The 13,929-nt window shown below is 39.4% G+C and overlaps 1 protein-coding gene across 4 annotated transcripts in view; it reads right to left on the reverse strand.

Annotated features, from left to right (window-relative positions):
• Positions 1-13,929, reverse strand: part of Nexmif (neurite extension and migration factor) — a 145,262-nt gene that overhangs the window by 4,856 nt on the left and 126,477 nt on the right. For all 4 annotated transcript variants that reach the window (XM_052734384.1, XM_052734390.1, XM_052734388.1 and 1 more), the window contains 2 exons: positions 8,094-8,219; positions 1-7,251 (listed from right to left, as the gene is read on the reverse strand). The exon at positions 1-7,251 is cut by the window's left edge and continues 4,856 nt beyond it. In XM_052734384.1, coding sequence (XP_052590344.1) covers positions 2,888-7,251; positions 8,094-8,172 — 4,443 coding nt within the window. In that variant the 5' untranslated portion in view covers positions 8,173-8,219 and the 3' untranslated portion in view covers positions 1-2,887. The remainder of the gene's footprint in view (positions 7,252-8,093; positions 8,220-13,929) is intronic.

The following is a 13,929-nucleotide window of genomic DNA, read 5'->3' on the forward strand; positions in this document are numbered from 1 at the left end:
CAGCAAGATGACTTCAAGGTATGGAGTTTTGGGGATCACAATATAGGCTGAGTTGGTGATTCCAAGCAAAAATTTAGCTGCAAAACAGGACAAACAAAAACTAAAACCAAACAAAGACCAGTTCCTAGGAAATATTCATAGCATTTAGCAAACAGCTAGCTATCAGAGTATCAAGAAACAGAAGAAAGTGTTCTAGTTTGATTATTCTCTCTTTTGGATGGCCGCTGTAGGGCAGGAGACTTGTTTCATCTGGTGCCTTTCTACTAAGTAATTTTCCAGGGCCCACTGCACAGTGTCAAAGCCCAGGAATGTGCCTGAACTATCCTCACAGACTTCTCCTCACCCACTCATCCCCACAGACAAAAGAGACTGACGCTATGAACACACACACTCTAGATCAGGGGCTTGTTCATCTTACTACCTAGCTGTCAGGAGTAGAGTAAGCTGGTGAAAGGAATCATGGACTGGGAAATGTGTATATTTATATACATAATAAGCTCCCTTCCATTTCTCTCTGACTACTTGAAAACGTTGCTTCTCTGTTTGTGAATATATTTATGTGTCAATGACTAGGTAGGTTGTTCATATTTTATTCAAAAAATTCTTTTGAAACATCTTCCCTGTTTTGTTAAGTTCCCCTTTCCCCCACCCACTTATCCTCCTCCCTCCCACCCCAGCCTCTATATTCACAAGTTAATAGGTTAGTAACAATATTAGTAAGAATAGTACAACAACAACAACAACCAACATTAATAATATTAATCCCCTATATTGGTATAGCACTTTATGATCTACAAAGCGCTTTCACATCCATTATCTCATCTGTGCCACAATGCATCAGTCATCAGGCACATAGGCCTTTAACTGTGCAAGGAAAAGAGATCAAATGTTAGAAGTCAAGTGGTGAATAAAGGGGAAGAAAAGGCTAGTAGTGAGGAATGCTGGAACTGTGAAAAAGTGTTTTTTTAAAACGTAGAGGAAGGGAGGGCTGAACCAAAAATGTGATTTTAAAAATGATTAAAATTTGAGATTTACGTTTATTGTATGGTATCAAAGAGTAGTCATCCTCAGACTATGTATAGATGGCCTAAATTAGTTGTTTCCACACATTGTTCAGCTTACCTGATAGTATATAAATTTAATGATAGGAAGGAAAATTTTGTCAATCTGAGATGCCATTTTAAAAAATGACATTGGCATTGCAAGATCAACATTTAAAGAACACTAAAGCCATGTTGTGAGTGCACTTTTGACAAAACTGAAATAAAACATTTAGGAAACTACTTAAATAAAAGCAATCTATGTATTTCATTTATTATTAGTGTCAATGTCAATTTTATAGTTATTTTATAATTTATCCCAGGCTATCATAAAATATATAAAACTGAGATATAAAGTATCAGCAATATAACTTTGCACTTTAAATTACTTTCCGCTACAGATTTTGCTTTGGAAAACAAACTTTCAAAGCAGCTGTTTTATTTCCTTGTACAAGGTTCTGTAAATGTGCATACTCTGTCCCTGATGGACTTAGCTGTTGTGACCTTCAAGCTTTTCCAACATTTTAATCCTTAGTCGATGGAACAAACAAATCTTTATTGTGCCTTGCTTAACTGTTCATGTTTCCACACAGGATAGTAGAGTTTAAAACATTAAAAGAATGTATGTGTGGATGTGTGTACGTATGTAAACACACATGTATATTGCATACACGTGTGAGTGTGTATATATATATTTAATAATCACTGATGAGCTTTAAACTGATGATGGGGTAAATGTGTGAGATGAGGTAAGAAAATTTGGCACAATTCAAACATTTTCCTTTGTTTTGGTAAATTTTATAACACAACATATTTTTCCACTGTGATCTACAGGTGCTATCCACAAAAGTGGGGGTGGTTAATAGCAAGAATCACTGGAATGTTTCTAGTAAATTAACAGGGACAAGTTCCCCCAAATACTCACAACCAAATGTTGATATAGAAGTAAAACTATGTACAGTACAGTTACTTATTTGTAGTTTGGCACAATGTTTTCCATTTTTCCTTGTGGGCAAACAGTGCATAAACTACTGGTGCAACTGTATGACTTCTAAAGTCTTTTACACAGAACATCAGATTAAAGTTTGATTTCAAAGACTTATTCCCACAATTTAATTTTTTTTCTTTAAGCACTTACAGGTCAACATACATACCACAAAGCTTATTTTGAAAGAAAGAAAACACAAACATCAAATGTCTTTCTGGAAAATGTGAGTCTCTTCTTCAAACACAGGTAAAACCCCAAATGCTGTTTCTGCTTTTAGGAGATTGTAGTTGGAATCCCTGCAGAAAAATCAAAGAATTTATACCATCTTAGCAAGTTTTAGTGTATGTCCCACGAAGGGATCACACCATGTAAATATTTTGACACCATACTAGATGGTGTATGATGCAGAAAGATAAAGCACTCCTAATTGCCATGTGTTGACAATTAATGCTCTTGTTTAAATGATCTTGGCTTTTTGTCTAGATGACTTTTTGATTATGTTGTTCAGATTCTGTCTTTATTGCAAAGCCCTTCCATTCCAAAAATCATTCAAGAGCATATTTTAGTTCTATTTTCTTAATAAGCAAAATTTAACGCAGAATAGGAGAAAAACGTAGCCTTGGTTAGAGCTTATCCCTAGCCAAGCCACAACAAAATTGCCGATATTTTGAGTGGCTTAAAAGGCACAGGGATTTCCATGCACTTTTTTCTTTTCTTTTTAATTTGAAAAAGGAAGAGAATGGGAAAGAGTCTCTCATGCAAACTTCTGCTTTCAAGAGGGAAAAAATGAGGAACTCTGGGCTCAGCAGGTAGTAGGAAAGCCAAGGGCGCATCTCATCTCAGCCATTTTGGTGCAGTATTACCTCAGTTTTTCAAAAGAAGCTGTCCCAGCCTCATCCTTGTGGACCTGTTCTCGTTCCACACGCTTTCCCTTGTATTTCTCATCTCGCAGGGCCTTGGAGCTGGATTTGTGACGATATAATTTTTTGTGTGTTGGTCCGTTATTGCCTAAAGTGCTCATGTTGCTGTACTTTTTATCAAAGAAGGCAGATTGAGAGTCCTCATTATAACCAGGCATATCTGCACGACCAGGATCAGCAATTGCTCCTTTCCCATTGCTTTTGCTCACACCTTTGATTGACCTGTGATTCTTAGTAGCTCCTGATGACCCATTATTAACCTTTTTCTTAGATTCTTGTGGTGTCCCAGCTAATATTTTGAGGGTTTTTAATTTTAGGCTATTGGAATCAGTGGAGTAGAATGTGGTGGACTCCCCTTGTTGCTCCATGGGTTCCCAAAGGGGCTCTATGGAGGCCATCATGAATCTCTGCACATCTGCCATACCAGAGGCAATGTTGGACAAGATATAGGAAGGTTCTTGAAATTCCCGTTGGTCATCATCCAGAAGGTTATTGGTATTATTGACTACACTCATGTCATTCCAGCCTGGCCTGCTTTCCTTTCCCAAAGCCCAGTCTCCAGAAAGTCCCTTCTGACTTGGCATCTTCATAGGGGCAACAGGACCACCATGTTGAATACATTCAGTCAGTGTCTTTCCACTAGAGGATGTACTGTTGGGCTGGCCCCCACTACGGCCAATCCCAATCTGCATTTTCTCTCCATTGACAGCAGCCACATATTTACCTTTCTTTGCTGATTTAGGAACCTGGCGGGAGGTTTTGCTAGGTGGCTTTTCAACCCCTTTGTTGCTGGCTTTTGGGGACTTTTTCCTGGTGTTTTTCTGAGAAGAACTTTGGCTCACAGCCCCACTCTTGCCAGGTGAAATTTTCTTTCTTGATTTTGACACTTTGTTGTTGGTACTAATTTGCCCAGCTGACTCATCAAATGTTGTCAGGCAAGGGTTTTTTTGGAGCAGGCCAACAGAGTCCTCATCATTGAACATATGGAACTGAAACTGATGGTTATTTAATGTAAAGCCATCATCTGCTTGGACCTGTTGTGAAAGGGTACTACAGTCCCACTTGACTTTCTCCATGCTGCCCAATGATCCTGGGACACCCTCTTGGAATCCTTTCATTGTTTTGATATTCTCACATCTGGTACTCTGAGGAGAAAGACTGGGTGTGTCCGGTGGAGACATTTCTGAGAGGGAAGAGTGGCGGAACTTGTCAGGAGTGAAGTTGGAGATATCGAGGAGGTCAGTGGACTCTTTAAGTGGTGCTATCTCATCAATGCTCTGCTGGATCACCAGTTTGGGGCTGCAGTGGGCCAAGAAGTCATCGGTGATATCATCATCACCATCCTTTTCACAGGATTTCAAGCTTAAGGAACAATAATTGCTTGAACTGACAGAAAGGGGAGTCATCGAATCAAAGCTAAAGAGCCGGCCGTCATCATCTGCACTGACTGGAGTCTGCTGGAAAGGAAAGCAGATCTCTCCATTACTAAAGTGACACAACTGGTAAGAGTCATCAGATGGGAGATGGGTGTCCTGCACACAGGCATAAAGAACCTTGTTGCAACCACTACTGAGGCAGACAGGACTGTATGTTATAGCTGTGAGGTTATTCTCCATGGAGACTATTTGGGAGGCTTCGAATTCACTAGATTGATTTGTGGCTATCTCCCTTGAGACTTCAGTCATGAACTCTTGGGGGCCAGATGTAGCCTTGTTGGACCACATACTTCCATAGTTGCTTGCTTCCAGTTTGAAGGTATGAGACGACGGTTGCAGCTCAGACTCTGAAGATGAGGACAGCACGCAGTCCTGAGCAGACTGGAGAGGGACAAATGATTTTTCTGTTTGAGCAAGGCTGCCTTCATTTTGCTCTGCAGAATTGTTGGTGAAGTATGAGATACTAGTATTATTTGACAAGTCAGAAGCATCTAACAGTGTTTGTAAATACCCTCCAGGGATAACAGGTATATTCGTGGCAACATTAGCTGAAGATAAAGGCATTTCAGAAGAGCAGGTGGTTGGCAAGAAAGTGGAATTCTTAACCACCTTTGTCTCGTGAAATTCAGACAGATGGGAATTGTTTGAGGTTCCAGGAATGACTTCATTTTTTAAATTCGCCTTGGAGGATTGGTCTTCTAAGACAGGGCTCATTTGAACTGGTTTGTTCTCTTGTCCAGTTTTGATTTTTTTGGATTTTAATCTAGCTTCACTTTTAAATTTAATTTTGTTGAGCACTTTCCTCTCTGGCCCCTTAAACTCTGTGTCTTGGGTTTTGACTTTCACTGAGTCAGGGACTATGATGCCACGTAAATGTGATCCACTGGCACAGCTTGGAGCAGCAAGAGGTGCTGACTTTGATGTACCTTTTAAGCTGCCTTCTTCTTTGCGATTACTAGCTTGTCTCTGATCACTGCAGAGTGGCACCTGCTTACTACTTGCTGAAGTTTCCATGGATTGGATCCTTTGAATCCTGTGTCTATTGCCAAGCTTAGATTTTCGTTTACGAGCAGGCGGCAGGAATGACATCTCAAAGCTTCCTGGTTCAAAACTTTGCTTTTGGCATAAGGGTGTTTTGATGGAGTCTGTGTTGCTGTTTCTCTGCTTTTTCTTCTTTTGCCAAAAGCCCTTCAACGGTGATAACTTGGCATACTTACTGAGCTGATTCTCACTCAGATTTACTGTTGTCTCACTGGCATCTACCTTACTAAGCTTCACCAGCATGTTCTTCTCACCTTTAAAGCGATTGATAATGATATATTTGATAATAACAGGAGGCTCCTTACGGGTTACTTTTCTTCTCTTCTTGGGACACCATTCATCGTCATCTTCTTCTTTGGAACCACCTGGAGGCCATTCCTTCCTCTCATTTACTTTTTCCCCTTCTAGTGAGTCAACATCATATAGATAATCTTCACTGTATCTGACCTTTCTCTTGGCTCTCAGCCCATAGTTCTGCTGGGAGGATGAGCTTCCAGAATTAGTGTCCCGAGCCATATAGCGGCTACAGTCCTTGATCTCCCCCATGGCGTCATATGAGACCTCAATGAAGGAACTGTCATCACTGAAATTCCCTGATGTCTCCAGGGAATTAGTAAGATGGTCCGGCTTTAGGTTCTTAAATTGCTCTACCTCAAGCCCACTACATGGTTTATTATTTAATTCAGGCTTTTCTTCATTATCTTTTTCATCTTTTTTCTCTACACTTTTGTCTTCATGTATTTCCTCTTTGCCTTTCTTCTTGTCCAAGTTTTTATCTTCCTCTCCCCAGATGATGCTCACATCAGGGACCTTGAATTGAGAAAGATCACTGCTCTGCTTGAGGATTCCACTCTTAGATTCTCTCTTGGGACATGTAGTAAAGACACTGGGGAAAAAATTGAATTGGGCATCTTCCTGCATCAGAAGGGTGGTCTTGTCTCGAACATTGTCCTGAAATGACTCATATCGAATTTTGAGGGAGCAGACATCACTGCCTAGTGTTGACTCATCATCATCGAACATATAGTTATCCACATCTTCTTCAGAGAAAAGGTTAACAGACAGTTCATTCTTGGAGCAGAGGTCAAGTAGTTCAATCTTACTCTCACTAATAAAAGTCTCAAAGTAACCCCAATCCTGATTGGAATTTGCCAGTAAAGCTTCTTCGGTATTGCACTTATCTAACAGTAATGCCTCATAATAACTTTTCTGAGTTGGATCTTCCAAGTCAATGTCAGGTTTTTCAGTTTCTCGTCTATCTCCTGCTCTTGATTTATGCAGAGGGAAGCCTAATAGCTGGTCTGAAAGCAGCTGCTCTCCATATTTTATATTTTCCCCAGCATTAATGCACTGGATCCCTATATCAGAGACTGCACATGTTTCGTAATCTCTGTTTAGATCACTGACTTTCAGACTGATCCCTGGTTCAGGGTCTACTGCTTCTTTTGACTCCATGAAGCAACCTAAGCAAGTCCGGCTTGGCTGCATGAGGCAGTCTCCGTTCAGAGCTGACATGCCTGCAGGCCCCATTACAGCCAAGGGAGCCTTCTCACACTCGCTGGGCAGTGACCATGTATTCAGGCCTTTTGCAACTCCAGATGTGAGGGAGATAGCATTCACGGAAGCACTATTAGCAGAATGATCAGGTGCTTCGATCAGGCCCAGAGGAGATGGAGGGCTCTGCACACACGGCTTCTTAGATGGCAGAGGTGGGAGACCCCTAGGAAACATCGAGGGCTCTTTTTGTGCCACTGGGATAGGTTGGATTGGTGTAGTAGCTTCTAGAGCTGCAAATGACTTCATTGTCACATCCTGGTCCTCTGAGTCTAGAGAAAAAGGGAAAAAAGGCAGGAATAAAGGTAAGGGTCTTAGATAAGACTCATCAAGTCTCTTTCCCTGGTCAGTTTCCAATGCTTGGATATCATAGCCTCTTTTTCTCTAGCTTTATGAATTACCACCTAAACACTAGTAAAACAACTCTGATTTAATACTGAACATTCATACAAGTGACAAATAACCATTTTTAGGCTCAGATTCTTCTTCAGGAAAAGATAGAGCCCCCTCAGAAATGATGAAAGAACTGAACTGATGGATCAATTGGAAAGTCAAAGCTTTCAGAGAGGAAACTGCGCAGGGTACTGTTCATGGTTTCAGCTATGAGACACATACCCGTTCTTGAAAACTTATGTTAGAGAAGTTCCTAGTGCGTCTACAAAAGTTTCACATCATACTTGTAATTTACTAGTAATTTTGAGGAACGTCATTTAGCAGATGGATTTGACAGAGCAAGGTGATTTATCTGAGAACTCTCAGGGATTCTTCTAGTTCAGTTAGAGATTTGGTAGAATAAAGTTTAGATTTACATCAGCTTTAGTTATATTTTGGGTTCAACCTGTCTCAAGTTTCTGTATACTGAAAATCCACATGAATAAAAAAAAGACTGGCCGGGCGGTGGTGGCGCACGCCTTTAATCCCAGCACTTGGGAGGCAGAGCCAGGCGGATCTCTGTGAGTTCGAGGCCAGCCTGGTCTCCAAAGCGAGTTCCAGGAAAGGCGCAAAGCTACACAGAGAAACCCTGTCTCGAAAAACCAAAAAAAAAAAAAAAAAAAAAAAAAAAAAAAAAAAAAGACTACCAGGAAAGATAATGTATACAAGTAAACTCTCTTACCATTTTCTTTGACCCCATTAATCAGACTGTTTTCTCCATTGGCTGAGGCAGCAATAGCTTTATCTTGTTGGTTATCCATGAATGTAGCCTCTTACTGTTTCATCCCAATTCCAAATGCCGTCCAACCTGCATATTTCAAATATACAATGTTAGTCATTCAGTTTTTGTGTTTTACATGTTATTTCAGTTATAGAGTTTTAAAAACACTCGCTGGGATCTGTTTTCTAGACTGGCTTCATCAGTTCTGCTGGTTTTGGTTCATAGTTCACATCTACTATATAAGGTACTTATATTCCCTATCAACAACAATACTATTCAAAACCCAAACTGGAGGAAGCAGGGAAGTGTACAAAATTAGCCTAATTACAGCTGCCCAATTAGGAAGTATGCAAAGTAAAGTCTAGGATAACTTTCAATAATGTGTATCTATGTGGAAATTAGTTTTGTTTACTTTGTTTCTACTTTGATGACCACAAGTTCTTTTTTTTTTTTTTTTTTTGGTTTTTCGAGACAGGGTTTCTCTGTGTAGCTTTGCGCCTTTCCTGGATCTCGCGCTGTAGACCAGGCTGGCCTCGAACTCACAGAGATCCGCCTGCCTCTGCCTCCCGAGTGCTGGGATTAAAGGCGTGCGCCACCACCGCCCGGCTTGACCACAAGTTCTTTAAAGACAAACCAATTCACATATATTATTCATATACATCATACTTAATTTTTTTATTAAGATATAATCACATCATTTCCCTACATCCCCTTTCCTTCCTCCACCTCCTACCATGTCTCTCTCCTTGCTTCACTCCCTTTCTAATTCCTGGTCTCATTTTTTGATATATGTATATCTACATATCTATATCTGCATCTATATTCATATCTATTGCTATATATCACACTTATTTTCTCTGTGTCTTAAACTTTGATTTCTAAAATTGAAAGGGATAGAGGAGTCCTTAGTTTCTTGATTTATATGACTTCAATGGAATTTTGATAATCATTCCTCTACTCTAAAAACATATCAAGATTTTTAAAATGTGACGTAAGTAAGATCGAGATTTTATGAAAAGGTTGCAGCCTTGTGTGGTGCTTTTAAGACACAGTACAAACATCTATAGCTTTTCATTTTTGTCCACTTACTTGGGTATTAGGTATATTGAAAATGATAGATGAGTCTACTTGCGATAAAGGTGATCATCATGTGCCCCTCCATAAATCCCTACTCATTTCAGCTAACCTCTATCCCTAAACATTCTTCCCAGTCAAGTTTTCAAGTTTTCATCCCTTTATTTAAAAGCACACACTAAGGCCATATGCCATCACATGCCTGTAATATCAGCACTCAGTAGCGGAGACAAGTCAGAGGTCAGTCTGGTCAACATAGTGAGACCTTGACTCAAAAACAAAGCAAAATAAAACAGGGCCTGCTGAGCTCCTCTGGGACATTCCTTCTATGAGACACCAGGTATGCCCACTACTTCTAACCCCACGGACCTGCCTGGCTGACTCTGGGACTTATCTTTCTGGTACCCACCAGGTAGACCCACTCATTCTCTTCCAACAGACCTGTCCTGCTCCTCCAGGACTTCCTTTACCCTTGTAGTCAGGTAGGCCTATTCTTCTCCACTCCATAGGCTACATGGCTACTCTGGGAACTCCCTTTCTTGTATCACCAGTTGACTCTGCTCCTTCCCATCCTATAGCTTCAACCAGCTTCTCTGTAACATCCTTTCCCTATCTTCCCAGGTAGTCCCTTCTTCTAACCCTATGGAGTATCCGTTCCTCTGAGACTGGGTAGATTTCACTCTGTTTAACTTCATGGGACTTCTTGCTCTTCTAGGATCTTGCTTTCACATGCTTCCAGGCCACCTAGTTCCTCCAGAATCTTCCATCCTCACACTTCAGACTAGGACCACTACTTCTAACCCTATAAATTGCTCCTCCAGTGCTTTCCAGAATTTGTAGGTAAGTCCTACCCCTCTATATGACATAGACCCCCTGACTACACACCTAGCTTTCTGAGAGCTCTTGCCTCCAAACACAGGTTGTCCAGAGCAACAGATGAGGAGAGCTACACCAGAAGGCTGCAGAGTAGAGGACCAACAAGGGTTATACTGACCCTTGGATGGTGTCTGTTTACAGAGACAAAAGTGGGCTCTCAAAAGAGGACTAGTGATAGAGCCCTCAGCTCCAATACCAGTACCACAAAACAAAACACCTCAACCTTCAATAGTTTAATCCTCTCATGGATGTTGTATATGCTCACACTGAAACAAGAAAGATGATTTGAAGAAAAAAAGGATTCAACTAACAAACTACTTCAGGTGCACAAATTCTAGTACAGAAACAAAAGTGAAAAAACAGAACATGTCCCCCTGTGGTGGTTTGAATGAGAATGTTCCCTGTAGGCTCAGATATTTGAGTACTTAGTCCCCAGTTAGTGGGCTATTTGGGTAGGTTCAGGAGGGACCTTATTGGAGGGAGTACATCACTGGAGACATGCTTTGAGAGTTTTAGAGAGTTAACTATCTCTACTTCTTGCTTGCAGTTCAAAAATGTAAGCTCTCAGCTTCCAGCTCCAGCCACTTTGTTTGCTTGCTGTCACAATTCCCCTCCATGACCAACTTATCCCTCTGGGACCATAAGCCAAATAAACTCTTCCATCTATAAGTTTCCTTGGTCATGGCATTTTATCACATCAATAGAAAATTAGTAAATATAACACTCCATCCCAAAACCATTACCAATCTCATAGTAATGAACCCTAATGAAAATGAGTGAGATCTTCATGACAAAGAATTCAAAAGAATGATTATAACTGTGTTCAAACAACTCAAAGAGGATTGGCATATATTCTAAGGGAACCAAACAAAGAGCTGAATGAAATGTGGAAGTCAATTCAAGATATGAAAATATAATTTAATAAAGAGAAAGAATTGTTAAATAAAACCCAAACTGAAATGATGCTGGAAATGTAAAACTTAGTAAGTAAAATTAAAAATCCCACTGGAAATTGTTACTGACAGAATTTATCATGTGGAAAACACAGTGTTGGGACTGGAAGATGAAGAGGAATTGTATCACTCAGTGAAGGTCTTGAGAATTAAAAAAATGAACAAAACACAGGGGAGCTTTGAAATACCATGAAAATATCTAATATTTGAATTATGAGTATACCACAGTGAATGCATGGTGAATATTTTTTAACAAAATGATAGAAGAAAATTTCCTAAACCTAGAGAAAGGGATATCCAGCCAGGTACAAGGGATCTATAGAACACCAAATAGACATAACTAGAAAAGAAAATCCTCAAGACATTGTTAATGCTAAAACACAGTCTAAAGAAATGGTGTTGAAAACTGCAAGAAGAAATGGTTAGGTTACTTATATAGGCAGTCCCACCAAAATAATACCTGATTATTTTACAGAAACTTCAACACCAGAAGGGCCTGCAAATATGTATTCCAAATTCTGAAAGACCAAAATTGTCAATCCAGACTATCATATTCAGTAAAAATATCAATTAAAATTGAAGGAAAAATAAAACCTTTCCATGATAAAAATAGACTAGAGGAATTTATGACCACTAAGTCAGTTCTACAGAGTCTACTGGAAGGAATATGTCAGTCTAAAGTGAAGGACAAACACACTCAAGAAGTCATAGGGAATATAAGCAATTTCAGGACAGTTAATCAAAAGAGATATAAGAAGACAGCAATGTCACAACAAATAACAGGAATTAATAAACACTGTTCAATAATAACTGAAAAGTGTAATATTAAAGATCTCAATTTCTCCAATGAAAAGGACAGAGATTAACATATTGGATTATAAAACAGGATCTATCTATCCATCTTCCTGTAGTCTTGAAGGAACATACCTCAGCATCAAGGACAGATACAGGGTAAAAGGATGGAAAAAGGTATTCCAAGCAAATGGAACTAACAAACAGGCAGACATAGACTTACAAAATAAAATAAGTCTGAAGAGATAGGAAAGGACACTACATACTTACTAGACAAAAAATCCACCAAGAGGATATTACAATTCTAAACATATGTACCAAACACAGGTGCACCAAATTTCATAAAAGACACATTAGTAGGTCTAAAATCACAGATGAGACTTGACATAGTAATAGTGGGTGCCTTCAATACTCTATTGTCACCACAAGCAGGTTAATCTAAATAAAGAAAAACAACCAGAAAATCATTGGACTTAAACAATATCATTAATCAAATAGATGTAACAGACATCTATAGAACATTCTACTCAAACACTAAAGAATACATATTCTCAGCAGCCCATAGAATTATCAATAATTGATCACATACTAGGATACAGAACAAGTATTAACAAATATGGGAAATTTGAAATAATATCCTATATTCTATCTAATCACAATGGAATAAAGCTAGATATCAACAGTAATAGAAATCACAGAAAGTACACAAACTCATGGGGGTTAAACAATATACTACTGAATGATGTATGAGTCCCTAGAGAAATCAATAAGGGAATATAAAATAAATAGAATTGAATGAAAATGAAAACACAGTATACCAAAACTTATGGGACACAGAGAAGACACCCTTAAGATAAAAGTTTACAGTGTTAAGTACTTTTATAAAAATTTGAGATATCTTCAATTAATAACTTAATGATGCACCTTAAAGTCTTGGAAAAAGATTGGGATCCGTCCCTGGTATATGGGCAGGCTTTTGGAAGCCTGGTGCCTGCCGTGTGGTGCCTTGCGCAGTCTTGGTGCAGCGGGGAGGGGCTTGGACCGGCCTCGGCTTGGTGTGCCGGGCTCTGCCAACTCCCCATGGGAGACCTTGATTTGGAGGATGTGGGGATTGGGGGTGGCTTGGGAGGGAGGGCTGGGGAGTGGGAAGAGGGAGGAGGTGGGATCTGTGGGTGGTATATAGGGTGAGTAGAAAATTTCTTAATAAAAATTAAAAAGTAAGAATTAAAAACAAAAAGAACAAACAAAAGCAAAAGATAGTAGATGAGAAGAAATAATCAAAATAAGGGTTGAAATTAATGAACTAGGAACAACAGTAACAACAAAACAATGAAAAGAATCAAACAAAGGGCTGGTTCTTTGGAAAGATAAATAGTGTTAATAACCCCCTAGCAAAGTTAGCCAGAAGAAACTGTTAATGCAAACATTATTGCAATTAATTAAAAATTAATAATTAAAGTTAAAGCAATTATAAATGAAAAGAGAATGAACAATGAAATTCAAAAAATCATAAGGACATTAAGGAATTCCATTCACAATAGGTATACACACACACACACACACACACACACACACACACACACACACGCACACACACACACACACACACACACACACACACACACAAGCATGAATACCCTCCCCTCTGTAGGTGTAAACCTAAACAAGGAAACAATCAACAATTGGGATCTCATGAAACTAAAATCTTCTGTACAAAAACGTAAAAGATCAATTGAATGAAGAGGCAGGTATCAGGGCTCATAGCTTCCACTTTGAGATGGACATATTAACATGGGAAGGGAAAAATTTTGTGGATTCCTATCCTTAGACAAAGAATGACAAGTAACTAATGACTGCTTGGAGAAGGAGAATTAGTCTCTCCCATGGATAAACTCCCTTATTGGTTGTCCAATACAGAATGGCAGGTCTGAAACTATATACACACAAACAACAAAATGGACGCAGAAAGTTGTATTTATATATTTGTGCATCACACACACATGCACATGCATTGGTAACAATAATATAGAAATAGAAGTTATCAATTTGAGAGTGGTGGGGACATGAGAGAGGTTGGAGGGATGTGCTGGAGGGAGGTTCGG

The sequence above is a fragment of the Peromyscus californicus genome, unplaced genomic scaffold, assembly GCF_007827085.1.
Source record: "Peromyscus californicus insignis strain IS unplaced genomic scaffold, ASM782708v3 Scaffold_10__1_contigs__length_136768540, whole genome shotgun sequence".
NCBI lineage: Eukaryota > Metazoa > Chordata > Mammalia > Rodentia > Cricetidae > Peromyscus > Peromyscus californicus.